General features: G+C 34.1%; 3 protein-coding genes across 3 annotated transcripts in view; 2 read left to right on the top strand and 1 right to left on the bottom strand.

Moving 5' to 3' along the window:
• LOC122501049 (prolactin regulatory element-binding protein-like) overlaps positions 1 to 635 on the top strand; it is a 5,914-nt gene extending 5,279 nt beyond the window's left edge. Inside the window, exon 3 of the mRNA XM_043610280.1 lies at positions 550 to 635. Coding sequence (XP_043466215.1) covers positions 550 to 635 — 86 coding nt within the window. The remainder of the gene's footprint in view (positions 1 to 549) is intronic.
• Positions 1 to 4,240, bottom strand: part of LOC122501037 (mitochondrial 2-oxodicarboxylate carrier-like) — a 21,435-nt gene extending 17,195 nt beyond the window's left edge. The window contains exon 1 of the mRNA XM_043610261.1: positions 4,120 to 4,240. The gene's annotated coding sequence lies outside the window, so the exon portion shown is untranslated. The remainder of the gene's footprint in view (positions 1 to 4,119) is intronic.
• On the top strand, positions 1,802 to 18,040 carry LOC122501035 (ectonucleoside triphosphate diphosphohydrolase 5-like). The gene is made up of 4 exons (XM_043610258.1): positions 1,802 to 1,953; positions 16,259 to 17,398; positions 17,506 to 17,682; positions 17,843 to 18,040. Exons 1-4 carry the CDS (start codon positions 1,840 to 1,842, stop codon positions 17,927 to 17,929), a joined length of 1,518 nt encoding a protein of 505 aa, XP_043466193.1. The 5' UTR covers positions 1,802 to 1,839; the 3' UTR covers positions 17,930 to 18,040.
• The last annotated feature ends 220 nt before the right edge of the window (positions 18,041 to 18,260 follow it).

The raw sequence follows: 18,260 nt of genomic DNA on the forward strand, positions 1-18,260 counted from the left end.
TCTGAAAAAAATGACACCTTAATGACAAAAAAAAATGTTAATTTTTCTATCAGATATTTAACAAAAATCCATTTTCCATTGAATGCTTCTCAAAAATTACTATAAATACAATTTTATGGAATATTTAAATGATTTTCTTGATAAATTTAATTGCAAGTGATCCTACTTTTTTTAATCATAATTTTTATTATTCAAAATAAAAGTAATGCAATTTTTAATTGATTTTAATTTAAATGTAAAATTGACCAAATTTTGAACAATTTGAGCTTTAATTATTGATAGAAATTACTTTGAAAAATTTCATTTAATAGAAATTCGATACTTTAAATTTCAAAACAGTATAAAAGGAGGCATGCAAATTTTTCAAAAAACCAAATTTCTTTTTGTCTTTTATATTCAAATTTTGCATGAAATTAAAATTTAAGTTTTTTTTAAATTAATAAAATTAATTTAATTATTTCGCAAAGTAAATTTATCTGCAGTATTAAAACTTAATATTTAATTAATTTATTTATAATTATCGTTAATTAAATATATTTTTCTTTTCAGATACAATTCCCATTTGGGTGGTAATAGTCCTCATAATATTGAGTATTGGCTGTGCATTTATATTCTGCAGTTACATGGGTTTATAGTTTATAATTATTTATAGTGACAAATCTTTTTTTAAAAATAGTTTTTTGTCGTTATAAAAAAATGCAAAATTATTAAAATTTAGAAATTGAAAATATTATTAGATTAAATAATGGTGAAATAAGAGAGTTAAAAACTCTTTAATTTTTAGGTATTTATAGAAAAATAATTTGTGGAAATTTGTTTTTCTTAAAAAAAACTAGTTAAATTGTTATTATTCTGTATAAAATTCTTTTTAAAAAATTTCGTAAAGTGTGCGATTAAAAAAAAAAATATTTATGCTTCTTGTGGGAATTTTCTTGTATGTTTTTTTTGTGTCAATATCTGAAACTGCATTTTGTAAACTTATGTTTAGAAAATAGAAATATTTTTTAGTAATAAAAATATTTTTTAATAGACAAACTCGACCAAACCAGTTTATCATTATAAATTTTATACTTAAAAAAACATTTTTAATGTTTTGTTCACGAAAAGTAAATTAAGAGAAGTCTTTTTTATTAGTAATGAATTAGTAATAAAGAGTTTCTTCAAACACAAATTTTTGCAATTTAAAATATCTTTAAACAAAAATTTTTTTTAATAAAATAATTCGAAAAATTCTTATTATAATTACAATTTTTATTTCGAAATTTTACTTAAATTATAGGTTTTCTTTCCAAGAGAGAAAAAATTTAGACAAAAATATGTTAAATCGACCGAAGAGCCTCAAATAATTTATTCAAAAATTAATTTTGAACGGTCACTAACATAAAAATGTAAATTATATATTATATTTGATTTATAAAATATAAACCTATTTTATATGAATAAACATTTCTTGAACTTACAAACATTTCTCTGGATGTAAATAAACTTAACCTCATTTTTTGAACACCTCTCCAATTTTGTACATTAATTTTCTAAGCAATAATAGATTCCAATAATTACAATTTTTTAATATATTAAAATTTTTTCATTTTTCTTTTACAATCATTATTTGATTACATTATTCAGTTTATTCCTTAAAAATACTTTTATATTTAAAAATGGTAATTGTGTTAATTACAATAAATTTTGCTTAAAAAATACATTATTTTTCAAAATATTATTTAAATAATTGCAAACATAAAAAATTGTCATATCGCACATTTTTTCCCTCAATATTTTGTTATGACTAATAAAGACGTGGCAAAAAAAATTTTGTGACAAAAGAGTTGTCACGAAAGTATGAAGAAGGGGAAATATAGGAACTCCTATATATTTCGTGAAAATTTTTCAATTTTTCTATTAGATCCACATAACATTGCAAACATATCAAGAAGGATGTCTGCAATAAAAAAGGTAAAATTACTTAATATATAATTCATTACAATTAGAAAAAAACGGTCTTCAAATATTGAATATATAAATAATAAAAATTAAAATAATAAAATAAATAATGATAATCCATTAAAAATATTGAATTGTTTCCTATATTAAAAATTTCTTAAAACTTTACCCATTAAAATACAAAATTTTCTAATACACTCTTAAAATTTATAAATTTTATTTTTATATTTTTATTTATATTTATTTGTGAATATTTTCAATATTGTAAAGTTATTGGTGTATTCCACGTCAGTTCAACACAAAAAATTTTATTAGGTTTTGGGATTCGGTTGAAATTGGGTAGATTATATCCTCTGGTGGTAATAAATAAAATCCCCAAGCGATTTTAAAAAATTTCAAAAATTGGCGGACATATTGGATTTTTAATTTTTTTGTACTTTTTTTTTGAAAAATATATATCTGTGCTTGTTCTTAACGGATTTTAGTTTATGACCTCTTAAATTGTTCGTATTGAAATATACTTTTATTTAAAAAATTAAAATTAAAAAAATTATTTAAATTTTTTGTTTAAAAAATTAATTTAATTTTTTGAAAAGCCATAGAAAAAATATGCTACCTTCAATTTTGATCATTTTTTTACCATTTGTAGCCATAAATGTGTTGAACTTGTCCTGAAATTTTCATCGTGGGACAGCCAGTAGTTTTTGAGAAAAAAAATAAAACGTAAATCCTCGCATAGCGCTGTAGCGCTCAGTTTTAATGCCGCACGATTGTAAATGGAATTTTAATGAAAGTACGAGTTTTGATTAACCCTAGAACTAAAATATGATTTTTTTATAGACTAACGAAAAACTGGGGTGGTTTGGTACCCCAGATTTGAAACAATTGTAAAAGGTTACCTTTTTTGTAATTTTTTTAATTTGTCAACAATGTGGTTAATTTGAAAAAATTAAACGGATTTTCAAAGGTAAATAGAGACAATTTTATTTTGATTAAGGCAACTTGAAAATTTAAATATTATTTACAATATATACAAATGTTAAATGATTTTAAAATAGAATAAAAATCATTTATTGCAAAGGAGGTTTCTATTTTTTACGGGGGAGTTTCCGAGGTCTTACAGTTTTTCTTTATTTACCTTTTAAAATCCGTTTAATTTTTTCAAATTAGCCACATTGTTGACAAATTAAAAAAATTACAAAAAAGGTAACCTTTTACAATTGTTTCAAATCTGGGGTACCAAACCACCCCAGTTTTTCGTTAGTCTATAAAAAAATCATATTTTAGTTCTAGGGTTAATAAAAACTCGTACTTTCATTAAAATTCCATTTACAATCGTGCGGCATTAAAACTGAGCGCTACAGCGCTATGCGAGGATTTACGTTTTATTTTTTTTCTCAAAAACTACTGGCTGTCCCACGATGAAAATTTCAGGACAAGTTCAACACATTTATGGCTACAAATGGTAAAAAAATGATCAAAATTGAAGGTAGCATATTTTTTCTATGGATTTCAAAAAATTAAATTAATTTTTTAAACAAAAAAATTAAATAATTTTTTTAATTTTAATTTTTTAAATAAATTTATATTTCAATACGAACAATTTAAGAGGTCCTAAACTAAAATCCGTTAAGAACAAGCAGAGATATATATTTTTAAAAAAAAAGGTACAAAAAAATTAAAAATCCAATATGTCCGCCAATTTTTGAAATTTTTTAAAATCGCTTGGGGATTTTATTTATTACCACCAGAGGATATAATCTACCCAATTTCAACCGAATCCCAAAACCTAATAAAATTTTTTGTGTTGAACTGACGTGGAATACACCTATTCCAAACATCAATAATTTCCTATAAAATAAATAGTTAATTGTTTATTGTTAATATACAATATTCAATTAATTGGCTTTAGGATCCGTGAAAAAAGTTATTTTTACACAGGAATTTAAATTTTTTTAAATTTTAATTTACAACCTTTGTGACGGGTGTTTTATACTTTAAATTTAATCAACTAGAAAAAAATTCCAAATAAATGCATCGTTACCCGAAACGCTTAAATTACAACTTCAATATTTCGATAAACTCCAAAAAAAAAACAATTAATCTCATTAAAGGGGAATTAACTGAGAATAAATCGCGATGCAACGATCTCCAGTGGTCTCAAAATTAAAATCAAACCTTTGATGAAAACTCCAACGGAATAACGCCTCTCCAAATCCAACGGACAAATTCCACAATTGATTTTAAATAAACAACCAAAGAAAAAAACCTTTTTAAAAAAATATTTATTCTTAATAACGCAAACTTAATAAATTACTATAATAAAATAGTCTTTAAAATAACAAAAAGAAAACTTAGAAATAAAATTAAATTAATTAATTTTAAACAATAACGCCGGAACCGTTTCAAAACCAAACCGAGGTGATCAGATATTCGTCAACGACTGATTAATGAATCCTTGCATCTGAAGTAAATCACCGTCGAATTTTCGTGAAAACTCTTCCTTTATCAAACCAACGAATTTTCCATGAGTCCATCCTTCTTCAATTTTCGAGCCTAAATCTAAAAGAGGGAAAGGGTCGCTAAAACCATGTGACAACTAAACGTCACTACAATCATGCGCATTAACAATACGCTGGCGGTCGTGAAACAGAAACAAGTCGCTGAATGATCGCACTATAGCCAAATTAGAAAAAAGGCGACAGAGCTATAGCAAAACGAAGACAGAACTCGCTCACTATAGCACGTTGCAAACGATAGTAGAATTAAAATATAAGTAACGATTTACTTCGTTACAAACCCCCTCCCTAGGCCAATATTAATTTAATTAATATTGCCGATAATAGGTCTCAGGTCAAACAAAAAGAAAAAGAAAAGAAAATTAAATTTAAACAAAAATTTATTAAATTCATACATTTCTTCTATCGCGCCAAAACTGCATCTTAATCTCCCTAGCCATTTCAAGCGGAAGATCAGAAATAAATTTTTCCAATCTCGTAATTTGTTCAATTAATGAACCAACCTCCAAAGTCTCATTACCGGTGTCAGGCAATGGGCCAGAACTGCTTGAGAGTGAAAGAGTCGACGACAACGAACTTGCAGCAACAACTTGATGTACACTGTCAAGACGACGGGCACGCTGCTCACGAAAACGAGCATAACCAACCTCACCAAAACGGTGGACCATATCTCCCCTATGGATCCTCGAACAACGAGGGCAGTTGAGCAGGGTTGTTCCTAAACGTCCACAGTTGTTACAAAACATACACAGTGGACGACGACAATCCTTCAACCTATGCCCTCGCTGCCAACAATTAAAGCAAGCTCCTGGGGGAGGATCCAAAGATGGATCCGTAGGAATAGGATCCAAACCACCGAACATACGGCCAGTTAAACGCACCGGTAACGGTGATACTGCCATGTTTGGTAACAAAGGAGAAGGTCGTGTTGTTACAGATAATGAATTCAAGGAGGGAAAAAGGTCGCCATGGTCCAAAGAAAAATCTTGGGAGAAAGATGAGTGGTCACCAGACAAGGAAAGGGCGTCGCTGATCAAGGACGGAGAATCACCTATAGTAATCGGGGGGTCGCTGATAGGGATTGGGGAGTCGCTGATAGAGGTTGGGGGGTCGCTGACCAAAGGGGGGGCTGAAGGTTGAGAAAGAACAGAATCAGTCTGTAAACTCAACAATACCGACTCCGGAGGAGGTGCATTGCGGGGCAATGATGAATTAACCATTGGGGTAAGATCGTTACTAGTCTGAGAACTAACATAGTCCCAATCTCGTATCCGACGACGATTCTCCCTAAAAATAGGCCTGGGGGGCGGCATAACCGGACTATTTAAACCAACTGGTTCCCCAAGCGTATCTTCCAATTCACGTACTGCCAACCAACTTTCAAATTCCTCCTGACTTTCAGATGGAATGAAAGGCTGTTCCTCACCCAATGGTTCAGGTCTGACCGACAAAGATTCAACAAACCCTGATGTAGACGCCATAGCTGAATCATTACTTCCATGTTGCTCACTCCGGTCAGTACGCTCTCCCGTTCGCATAACTCTATCGAACAACGCATCAAACTCCGCATTATCAATGGGCTCGATGACTCTGAACGGATTGTCAGCCAACTCCCTCATAGCGTTCACCTGTTCCCTCACAAGTCTGCCTCTACCACGTCCTATACCACTGCGTCTCATCATACAACTGGAATCCTTTAACACCACCACACTACGGATACGAGGCTTGGACTCTGATTCCGCAGTCTTAGACACCTTGGGCATTGAGAACTGAAAATAACTAAAATAAACAACAAAAACAAAATAAAAAAAACTTAATGTTTTTGACCACAAGGGGGCACAAATCTTTTAAGGTCGGATATATGCACCTTATTAATACGGCGATTATTGTCCGTTATCAATTCAAAAACATTATCAGAAACACAACGCGAAATTTCAAATGGTCCCTCATATTTAGGGGCCAATTTTGCTGAAAATTTACGACCCGCGTTAGAAAGTTTATGAGCACGCCACCACACCAAATCACCCACATTAAAAGAAGCAACTCTTTTATTACGATTGTAATAAAGGCTCTGTTTTTCTCTTTGCTGGTCTATAAAACGCGAAACTAGGTCTCTCAACGCATCAAGTCTCTTCATTCTTTCTATCCAAATTTCCGGCATAATTCGCATGACCTCTTGATTACCTTCCAACTCTCTTCGCAAGCTTTTAACAGGTAATGGTTGTCGTCCGAAATTTAAAAATGCCGGTGACACCTTAGTCGTCGCTTGGACTGCAGTGTTAACCGCATTACGAAACTCATGTACGTGCTTGTCCCAGTCTCTATGATCTTGTCCCACAAAGGTCGCTATCATGGTCTTCAATGTTCTATTACTACGCTCAACAGGGTTAGCTTGGGGGTGATAGGGGGGGGTGGTCAAGTGTTGTACTCCATATTCTTCTAAAGTAGTTTTTAAAACACGATTATCAAATTCTTTACCATTGTCAGTCAATAAATAACGAGGCGTACCCCAACGAAAAATAACTAATTCTTCGAATGCTTTTGCAATTGATTTTCCGTCAGCCGCCCTCAAAGGTTTGACTTCAATCCATCTAGTAAAAAGGTCTTGAAAAACCACTAAATGTTTACAACGCGATTTACTGGGTGGAAACTCCATACAATCCACCGCAACCACCGTCCAAGGATTTTCCACAATCCGTTGGCCCATTAAACCCACTGGCCCTTCCTGAGACATTTTAAAACGTTGACAATCGACACACGCCTTGACAAACTGTTGAATGTCATACCACATACCGGGCCAATAATATTCCAACGCAATGCGGTGATAAGTTTTGTCCACGCCCAAATGGCCCATAGACAAACCCGCGTGCGCTTCACGAATTACCCGGTCTCTATGTTCAAGCGGAACCACTAATTTCCAACTTTCACTTGAGTCAGAAAACGCCCCAAGCAAAGGATCTTCTTTCTGTCTATAAATACGACCGTCTATTATTTGCCAACTTACAAAACGCTGAGGGAATTTTTCAATTAATGCACGTCTCTTAATATACCAAGGGTCGCTAATCGATTCAAATGAGGAAATTTCCCCCTCTTTTTCAAACATTCGTGACAAAGCGTCTGGTACTACATGATTAACGCCACGACGGTGAATAATTTCGAAATTCCATTGCTGTAATTCCAACGCCCATCTGGCCAAACGCCCTGAAGGTTCTTTAAGGTTTCTGAGCCACTTTAAAGCACTGTGATCAGTAATAACCTTAAATTGATAACCCTCCACATAAGGACGAAATTTCTTTATGGACCAAATTAGCGCTAAACATTCTTTTTCCGTTACGCTATAATTCTTTTCTGATGAAGAAAGAACTTTACTAATAAAAACAATAGGATGTTCGCCATCCTCCGCTTCTTGGGTCAAAACCGCACCCAATGCATAATCACTAGCATCGCATTGAATAGTAAATGGTTTCGAAAAATCTGGTCGGGCTAACACGGGCGCTGAACTTAACTTAACTTTCAATTCCTGAAAAGCATTTTCCTGTTCTTCCCCCCACTCCCAATCTCGTCCCTTAGACAATAATCTTAACAATGGAACCTTAATTTCACTATCATTAGGTATGAAACGTGAATACCATCCCACCATACCAAGGAACCTTCTCAATTGCTTGATATTCAAAGGAGCGGGGTAATTAAGTACTGGGGCAATCTTGTCTGGATCCGGTCGCAAACCCTGGCTATCCAACAAATAGCCTAAATAAGTAACTCGAGAACATCCAAACTCACACTTATCGGGGTTTACTACCAATCCTGCCAAAGCTAACCTCAAAAGAACAGTTCGTAACCATTGTAAGTGTTCTTGAAAATCATCCGTGACAATAATTATATCGTCAAGATAACCAAAAACTATAGGCTCAAACTCCGGACCAAAAAGCGCATCGATCAAACGCTGAAAAGTCATCGGGGCATTTGTAAGACCAAATGGCATTCGTTTAAATTGAAAAAGTCCAAGACCTGGGACAGAAAATGCTGTATAATGCTTACTCGACTCCGCCATAGGTACCTGGTGATAGGCCATTTTAAGGTCTATTTTCGAAATATAACGTGCCTTTCTCAATTTATCTAAGATGCCATCTATACTCGGTATTGGATAAGCATCTTTTATGGTCACAAAATTAAGGTCCCTAAAATCAAAACAAAGTCTCAAAGAACCATCCCCTTTCTTAACAATAACTGGAGCTGTACTCCACTCGCTAGACGCTCTTTCTATAATACCCTGCTCTAACAACTTTTTAATTTCTTGAATAAGCCAGTGTAACATCATTGGTGACATTCGCCTAAATCTGTGTTTAATGGGGGTGGGATCGGTCAAAATAATATTATGTTCGGTCAAATTAGTAACTCCATGTTCTTGACCTTGGGGAAGAATTAATTCATTCACCAAATTTTGTACTTCACGTCGCTGACAACTGGTCAATTCACAAATGCCTGCACATTCTGCGAAAACTTGACCCTCATGACAAAGGCCAGGGCCATTAGCAAATTCATGCCATTCATGGCCATTAACACGCCACAAACCCTTCCCAAGCTGGACATCCATGTCCATGTCACGACAAAAATCCATCCCCAAAATTAAATCTTGACTAAGGGAATTTATAGCTCTTAACTCAAACGATTGAGATATCCCATCAATAGTAAACCACAATCTTAACTTCCCCAACGAACGAGTTTCACCCCCTATTGCACTAGAAATTATTGAATCAACCGCCTCCAAACGTTCTCTAAAATGTTTTGCTAAACGAGGTCCTACCGAAGAAATGGTCGCTCCTGGGTCGAAAAGGGCTAAATACGGTCGGTCTGCAATAAATAATTTAAGAAAATATCGATTTTCCTCAGAAGCACCATCAATATTTTCATCCGGAAAAATTTCATCACATGCATTAAATGCATCTTCCCCCTCCCTAGATTCAACTACCACATGCCGAGAAAAAGGGGGAATTGCATTGGTCTCAACAAAACTCTGTGGCGGACTCGAAATACCTAATTCAATATCCACTGGATTCGACGATTCATTAACCAAGGAAAAATTCCCAACACTCGTACCAATGATACAAGTCTCTCGGCTCAACACTCTCTCTCCTCTCCTCGTTTGCTCGACCGGCTGGGAACACGACAAGTCTATTGCCCCTCCCGTCCCAGTCACCCAACTCTCACACACCTCTCTCTCCCCACCCTCGACGGTCACTGGTATCTCGCGTACCTCTCTTCCCCTACTCTCAACGATCGCTTGTGTCTCGCGTACCTCTCTCACACTACTCTCCGTAGTATTTTGCACCTCACACACCTCTCTCACACTACTCTCCGTAGTATCTTGCACCTCACGTACCTCGGTCTCCCTATTCTCCGCGGTCGCTGGTGTGCCATGTACCTCTCTCTCCCTACTTCTCCCGTTTAACGGCACCGTCTCGCTACTAACTAAGATAGTGGGCAACCTACATAACTCTTTCTCTGATACCACACAATTTTCAATACTCTCCTCTACATTTGCCCCACCCGGTCGCTGTTCCAAATTCAAAGGGCTCTCGTCACTACAAGCATAAACCATACGTTGAACCTGTAAGAAACTATTACTACTGAGTTCGACTAAGCTAGGTAAAATTTCTACTGCTGGGGGGGAAAACAATTCTTCTCCCCCCCTTGCGCGTTTCCCAACAATGCTCTCACCGGTGCACAATTCTCACATTGTGCAAATACTGTATCCTTCGCCCCACAAACTTGGCAAGCTACCACATTTGTAACAATTTTGTTAGGACAATTAGCTATAAAGTGACCAGTACCATTACAACCATAACATAAATTCGAAGGACACTCTCTTGCCCTATGTCCTACAACATTACAAATATTGCACGTGCCCACGAAAGGTCGCTGAAATGAGGGCTGATTCGCAAAGGGGGGACGAACGACAGAATTCTGCCTCTGTGGTGGGAAGAAAGGTGTCCGAAAAGGAAACAATGGTGCCTGCGCGGGGGGTCTCGGAGTCGCAGGAAACAAAAGTGCCTGCGCGGGGGGTCTCGGAGTCACAGGAACCGGAGCTTGAACAGGGCGCTGCTGCACAACCGGTTGCTGTGGAAGAGACGGCCCCGTTGGCGTCGAAACAGCACTCAACTCTTGCTTTGTCTCACTAAGCTTTGTTAAAGACTTTTTACTTTTATTTTTTCCACTCGATTTCTTACTTTTTCCTCTCGTCTTCTCTTCCTCAGTGTCAGACGCGGAACTCTCCAATAACGCATCTAATTTAGAAATTTTATTAAACATTCTAGGAGCTGCCAAAGGAAATAACATTTTATCCTTTGGTGGGGGCGGGGTATAACGCCTGTCAATTTCTTTAATTTTTTCGTATCTTCTCAAAATCTTTTCTAACTCTTCCACGCTATTGACTCTAAAAGACGAAACATATTTTCTATTCTCAGGAGTTAAACCCCGATACACTACACGCAGCATTTCATAATCAGTCATACGATTCCGAAAATGTTGCGCTATGGAACGCAAACTCAATAAATATTCTGAAATCTTTTCCCCCTTAGCCTGAGTACGAGCCTTTAACTCGTCATAAACATCCTCATCATCCACGGTCTCTAAAAATTCACGTCTAAAATATTTTTGAAATTGGTCCCAAGTACGAATTTCCGACTTAACCAAACGAAACCAATGACTAGCCGAACCTCGCAATGCACTAGGCAAAACTTGTAAAATATCGTGGTCGCTAATATTACTGGAATCTTTACAATCAATAATACGATTTAAGAATTCTTCAGGGCTGTCTTTCTCCGACGCGGAAAAACGAATATCCCAGTCCTTTAAAAGTTTGACTAACTTACAACCCAAACTTGAATCCACACCTTGAAAAATTCTATCCTGAGACAAATTCGATTCAAAATCAGACTCTTCACCAGACAATGACTGTCCAGTACTAAAGGTCATTTGATCTTCTGCATTAATACGTGAATCCAATTTCGATGACGGTTTCTGATAAGGCCCAGAATAGGAATGGTGGGACAACTTACGCGCAAATTTACTCTCAAATTGGCTACGTAATTTCTGGCCCTGATTTCCCTCATATTCACCACTAACAAACTCCGAAGGCTGCGTAGCATTCGAAGACAACTCTGTAGGAGAACGAACAAAAACCACTCGGCGCTGGCCGGGCCCCAAACTGGCATCCGTCCGGACGACAGTGGGAACGCTCGGGACTTTGCGTATTGCTCCTTTAGACACCGATGCACAACTTTCAACAGTCGGATTAAAATGGTCACTCATGGCCAAGTTTTGACCCGGAAGCAAAAATGGAGGCAAACTAACACTACCAGTCTCTGGCCTATGAGAAACATTTTCGGCATTACTACTGACCGTGGGTAATGGAGTGAAAGACATCCGGGCTGCGCCCGGGCTAAGTCCCCAAGAACTAGGCACACAAACCGGGGTCGGAATACCCATACCAGAAGTAGACCAAGAGGTACTCGTAGAACAAAAAGTCGCTAAACCGCCAGCCAAAGTAGTTACTGGTACAGAATCAGTCACTAAAGTAGGAGCAGAAGTAACCTGCCCTACTGGAAGCGAATTAGAAATATTCGTCCCAGTTGTTTCGTTTCCCAATAAATCAGAATTAGGAATCTCAATCACAGTAACATCGGTCTCTGAATTAGCCCTCTCGTCAACATGACCAACGTCTAATATCCCACCCTCGGCCTCAGCATGATCGGGGTCAGTAAACGCTTCAATTAAAAATATGTGTTTCGAATCCCCAGCATCAAAAACATTATTCCAAGGAATTGGAAACATTTCTCCAAACAAAATACGTCCTCGCAACCGCAACAAACGTTCTTTAATCACTGCAAATGAACCCTTAATGCTCACATTATGCTGTTCCAATTCTAAAATTATTTCCTCCGCGGTCAACGATTCTATTTGTCGCCAAATAGGCTGAAACGATTCGTGGTTGAGGAGGTCTAACATTCTTCTCCGATACGGTTCCATTGTTACGTAAGAAATATCTCTTATTTCTTTTCGAAGATCTAATAATTCCCTAAACATTGACTAAATCACGAAAATAAAATTTTCGACTTTACGAAACTAAATTTAGAGAATAAAACATTCAACTGATAAACTTTCGACACTTCAATGACACACTAGTTTGTAATTGTTTACGAAAGCGCGCGAACTCAATGCACGTGTTCGACGCTACCGGCTTTTTCCCCTTACTCCGCGCAAAGTAAACTCTCTACCCACCTAACATTTACGCGTCCCCGCGTCCCTAAAAACCGTTAAACGGCAACTGAAATTACAAAAGTCGCTCGATTTATAAACGCACTTGGTTAAACAAGGCCCTTAATGGTCTCAACGGTCAACTTAAGGTCTCCAATAAAATTAACACTAGCGGTCTCAAAATACAAGTCTCACAATAAATAAAAAAAAAAAAAAAAAAAAAAAAATCAAATTAAAAGTAATTTCTCATGGTCAAAAAGAATAAAAAACAAAGAAAAACTGGAGATCTCAGCTTGGCCCCACGTTGGGCGCCAATTTGTAACGGGTGTTTTATACTTTAAATTTAATCAACTAGAAAAAAATTCCAAATAAATGCATCGTTACCCGAAACGCTTAAATTACAACTTCAATATTTCGATAAACTCCAAAAAAAAAACAATTAATCTCATTAAAGGGGAATTAACTGAGAATAAATCGCGATGCAACGATCTCCAGTGGTCTCAAAATTAAAATCAAACCTTTGATGAAAACTCCAACGGAATAACGCCTCTCCAAATCCAACGGACAAATTCCACAATTGATTTTAAATAAACAACCAAAGAAAAAAACCTTTTTAAAAAAATATTTATTCTTAATAACGCAAACTTAATAAATTACTATAATAAAATAGTCTTTAAAATAACAAAAAGAAAACTTAGAAATAAAATTAAATTAATTAATTTTAAACAATAACGCCGGAACCGTTTCAAAACCAAACCGAGGTGATCAGATATTCGTCAACGACTGATTAATGAATCCTTGCATCTGAAGTAAATCACCGTCGAATTTTCGTGAAAACTCTTCCTTTATCAAACCAACGAATTTTCCATGAGTCCATCCTTCTTCAATTTTCGAGCCTAAATCTAAAAGAGGGAAAGGGTCGCTAAAACCATGTGACAACTAAACGTCACTACAATCATGCGCATTAACAATACGCTGGCGGTCGTGAAACAGAAACAAGTCGCTGAATGATCGCACTATAGCCAAATTAGAAAAAAGGCGACAGAGCTATAGCAAAACGAAGACAGAACTCGCTCACTATAGCACGTTGCAAACGATAGTAGAATTAAAATATAAGTAACGATTTACTTCGTTACACCTTTTGAAATTCAATTTCAATCTCAATCACTCAATATCAATCTTTCAATCTCTCAATCGCAATCTTTCAATCATTCAATCTTCCAATCTCTAAATATCAATCTACATCTCAATCTTTCAATTATTCAATCTTTCAATGTTTCAATCTCAATCTTTTAATCTTTCAATCTCTCAATCATTCAATCTTCCAATCTCAATCTCAATCTTTCAATCATTCAATCTTTCAATTATTCAATCTTTCAATAATCCAATCTTTCAATCTTTCCATTATTCAATATTTCAATTTTTCAATAATCCAATCTTTCAATCATTCAATGTTTCAATTATTCAATCTTTCAATCATTCAATCTTTTAATTTTTCAATTTTTCAATAATCCAATCTTTCAATTATTCAATCTTTAAATCATTCAATCATGCAATCTTTCAAACTTAATCTTTCAAACTTAATCTTTCAATTATTCAAACATTCAATCCCAATCTTAATCTCTCAATCTCAACGTCAATCTTTCAATCATTCAATCTTTCAATTATTCAATCTCAATCTGTCAATTATTCAATCTTTAAATCATTCAATCTTTCAAATAATTAAATCTTTCAAACTCAATCTTTCAATTATTCAATCTTTCAAACATTCAATCCCAATCTCAATCTCAACGTCAATCATTCAATCTTTCAATTTTTCAATCTTTCAATCTCAATCTGTCAATTATTCAATCTTTAAATCATTCAATCTTTTAATCATGCAATCTTTCAAATAATTAAATCTTTTAATCTTTCAATTATTCAATCTTTCATTCATTTAATCCCAATCTCAATTTCAATCATTCAATCTTTCAATCTTTCAATTATTCAATCTTTAATTCATTCAATCCCAATCTCAATATCTCAATTTCAATCATTCAATCTTTCAATTATTCAATCTTTCAATCATTTAATCTTTTAATTTTCCAATCTTTCAATCTCAATCTGTCAATTATTCAATCTTTTAATCATTCAATCTTTCAATCATGCAATCTTTCAATCATTCAATCCTTTAATTCTAGTTTCAATCTCTCAATTTCAATCTCAATATTAATTTTACTCTCAGTGAACTGCTTGAAAAAATGCTACTTTATTTGACCAAAATAGGTGCCAAAAAGACACCAAAAGACATGTCTATGGCGAAAAATAATTATTCCAGGGATCACAGACTGACATCTTTTCCTTTATTTGTAATTTTGTACCTATTACACCTATTTTTAAAAATAGGTTTATAAGTTTCTATAAATTTGTAATTAATTTATATTTTAATAAATATTATTAATGTTAATTTTTTATAACTTTCATAGTCCACTTATAAATCGCTTGTGAGCCTAAAACGGTCAAAAAAAAAAGTTTCCAAAAAAATGTGATTTCATCATATATAAGGTTTTCGGAGTCCATGATTACAAATCTGATGTAAATCCCGTAAAATTAAAAAAATTTGGTCGACATATTGGATCCACCATTTTGAATTTTAAAAAACAGACAACAAATTTGAATTCAGTGACCTCCAAAAAACCCTCGAGAAATGAATTTCGATCAAATCGCATCAATCTTGAAATTATCCGCCATATTGGAACCGCCATTTTTAATTTTGATTATATTCGTAATCAGCGATCCTGAAATCCTCGAGTAACAATTTATAGACAAATCTGTATGTTTATTTAGCCACAAATCTGCTTGTGTGTATAATTATATGTAACAGACAGTTACATTGTTGCCCTGCCGAAAGTAGGTGACATAAATCCTATCCAAATGGAAATAGCGCCATTTGATAAATTAAAGTGGTCTAAAAATAATACCGAACAGTTTGCACCAACTTAGACCAAGCGCATATTTGTTATAAAACTTTTAAGACGACAAAAACAAAATTCGTGTTTTTTGAGGATTGTTGCTTCCAATAAAATTTTGTACTAAAAAGTTAGTATTAAAAGTTGAAAAGCTTTGAAAAGAGCTAAAAAAAATGAGAGGTAGAAATGCTCTTGAAATCCTTAGTAAGTATACAAAATTCCGACTCCATCGGATTAATAGCTTTGCAATAATCTAATTGTTAATTAAGAAACTTTTTTGTGTATTAAAAGTCAATAACTTATGAATCATTAAACAAAATTTTAATGTCTCATTTTACTCATAAGGATCTATATTATTGATAGCATATTATGTATATTTAATCAAATATTTAACATTATATTGTAGAATTAAAAAAAATTTTTTAATTTTTGTATCCAGATTGAGTCCGTCATTTTGAATTTTTCAAATCTGACATATTCCGAATCAGAGAGTTCAAAAACCTAATAATACCCAGTGATACTCAAATAGAAGTAGATTTAGTATGTTTTCGTCCATGGGACACAAATATAAATTTTTTTTATAAATGTTTACAGTTGGAATTAGACGATTATGACAATATGCCGAATTTTAATTCATCATTAATCCAGAGAAAAATGTCAAAAACTATTATGAGACGATATTTCACGTTTATATTGCTGGGAATTTTATTTGGTTACGTGGCTAAAGCAAATGGTTTAGATTCTCCTGATCTCGGCAGTGAGGCCATTGGCAGCGCAGGATTATCGAAGGATTCAGAGAAACCCTTTTATGTCGTAATTGTTGACGCCGGATCCACTGGAACACGATTTTTTGCTTTTCACTTTCATACTTCGAGTGAAGATGGTAGTTTAATTTTGGACAAGGAAGCGTATAATCACAAAAGACCAGGTTTGAGTTCATTCGCTAATAATCCAGATGAGGGGATGAAAATTCTAGAAATACTTCTTAATAAAACAAAACCCACTATTCCACAATCTGAATGGATAGACACTCCAATTTATTTGAAAGCAACGGCAGGTCTTCGATCTCTTCCCAGAGACAAGGCAGAACATATTTTAGAGGTGACCAGAGAGTTTCTTAATTCTTCTGGTTTTCAATTGAACGATGAATCCGTTTCACTAATGGAAGGCTCTGACGAAGGTATTTTCTCATGGTTCACTGTTAATTTTCTTCTGGGCCGATTTAAAAAAAACAGTACGCAAAGTACAGTTGCGGCAATTGATCTTGGCGGAGGATCAACACAAGTGACCTATCGTCTTGACGAGGAAGATAGGAATGACTTAAATCACTCCGTTATTACTAATCTGCAAGCATTTAATCAAAATATGACTATTTTCACTCAAAGTTATTTAGGTTACGGACTTATGGCTGCGAGAAAGGCAATTTTGATACCACCACTTGCCATAACAAATGAATATGGAGTTATCGAGGTACATTCGAAATGCATTTCCCCATCAACTAACACGACGTGGACGTTTGATGACAAAGAATATCAAATAATGGGGCCAAGAGAAAATTCTTCGGAAATTAACCAAAATACTACCAAAAACGAAGAGAACAAAGGTTCAATTATCAATTTTCAAGATTGCTTAAATTTAGTTGAGAAATTCACGAGTAAAATTGAAAATAAACCAGCGGGATTGAATAAACAAGACATTTATGCTTTTTCGTACTTTTATTACAGAACCTTTGACGTAAGATTATTTTATTTTAATAATTTATTTATTGTAATCACTTGATTTTTTTATACTTACAATTAGGCATCCTATTATTGTAAGAACATAAAAGAATGATTTTGCAGATAGGATTAATAGACCCAGGAAATGGTGGAATAATCACGGTTGCAAATATTCGTGAAGCAGCTTTAAATATTTGTAAAAACATGACTAAGGATTATCCATACAGATGCTTGGATTTAATTTATATGTACTCCTTGTTGACAACTGGATTTGGTCTCAAGCCGGAAACCAAACTTAACGTAAGTTTCATAGGTTTCTTTAAAATGCTGATTAAAAATCGTATACATGTTTTATTTTTTCATTTTTAAAAAAAATTACGACAAAAATTAACTGTAAATAAAGTAATAAATAATCAATTAACATAGAATTTATAATCAAATGTAAATTTTATAATTTCAGATTCATGTCTCAATCTCTGATCACCAATTAAGTTGGACATTAGGGCTAGCCTTGAAAATGATACAAAATAGACTTGGATATTCATAGAAGAAAGAATAGTGTCGCGTATATTTTAACATAACAATTGTCATTGTTTGTTAAATCTGTAAAAAGTCGACAATTCCATTTAACTGCAATAAAAATATTTATAAAAATAAAGAATTTTTAAATTTATTAAAATACGCCTAAAATGCTTCAAATTATATTACGTCGTCTCGTTCTCCTAGAATAATACGTAGTCCCATCTTTCTGTTAGATCTGATCACAGAATTTTAAAGAATAAATAAAATTCAAACTTCACCTTCCACGTTTGCGGTTGCCAAGGAGATGTATGGTAAACAATCATTCCTTTTTTCTGTGCGATCTGAGAACGACGTAA

Source organism: Leptopilina heterotoma, unplaced genomic scaffold (genome assembly GCF_015476425.1).
Source record: "Leptopilina heterotoma isolate Lh14 unplaced genomic scaffold, ASM1547642v1 Lhet_198, whole genome shotgun sequence".
NCBI classification, from domain to species: Eukaryota; Metazoa; Arthropoda; class Insecta; order Hymenoptera; family Figitidae; genus Leptopilina; species Leptopilina heterotoma.

What these genes read in the sequence shown, in the direction of transcription:
- LOC122501035 (XM_043610258.1), top strand. Translation starts at nt 1,840, where the DNA reads ATGAAGAAGGGGAAATATAGGAACTCCTATATATTTCGTGAAAATTTT. An exon ending in GGATGTCTGCAATAAAAAAG is followed by an intron (nt 1,954 to 16,258) that starts GTAAAATTACTT and finishes AAATGTTTACAG; the next exon opens with TTGGAATTAGACGATTATGA. An exon ending in TTTATTACAGAACCTTTGAC is followed by an intron (nt 17,399 to 17,505) that starts GTAAGATTATTT and finishes ATGATTTTGCAG; the next exon opens with ATAGGATTAATAGACCCAGG.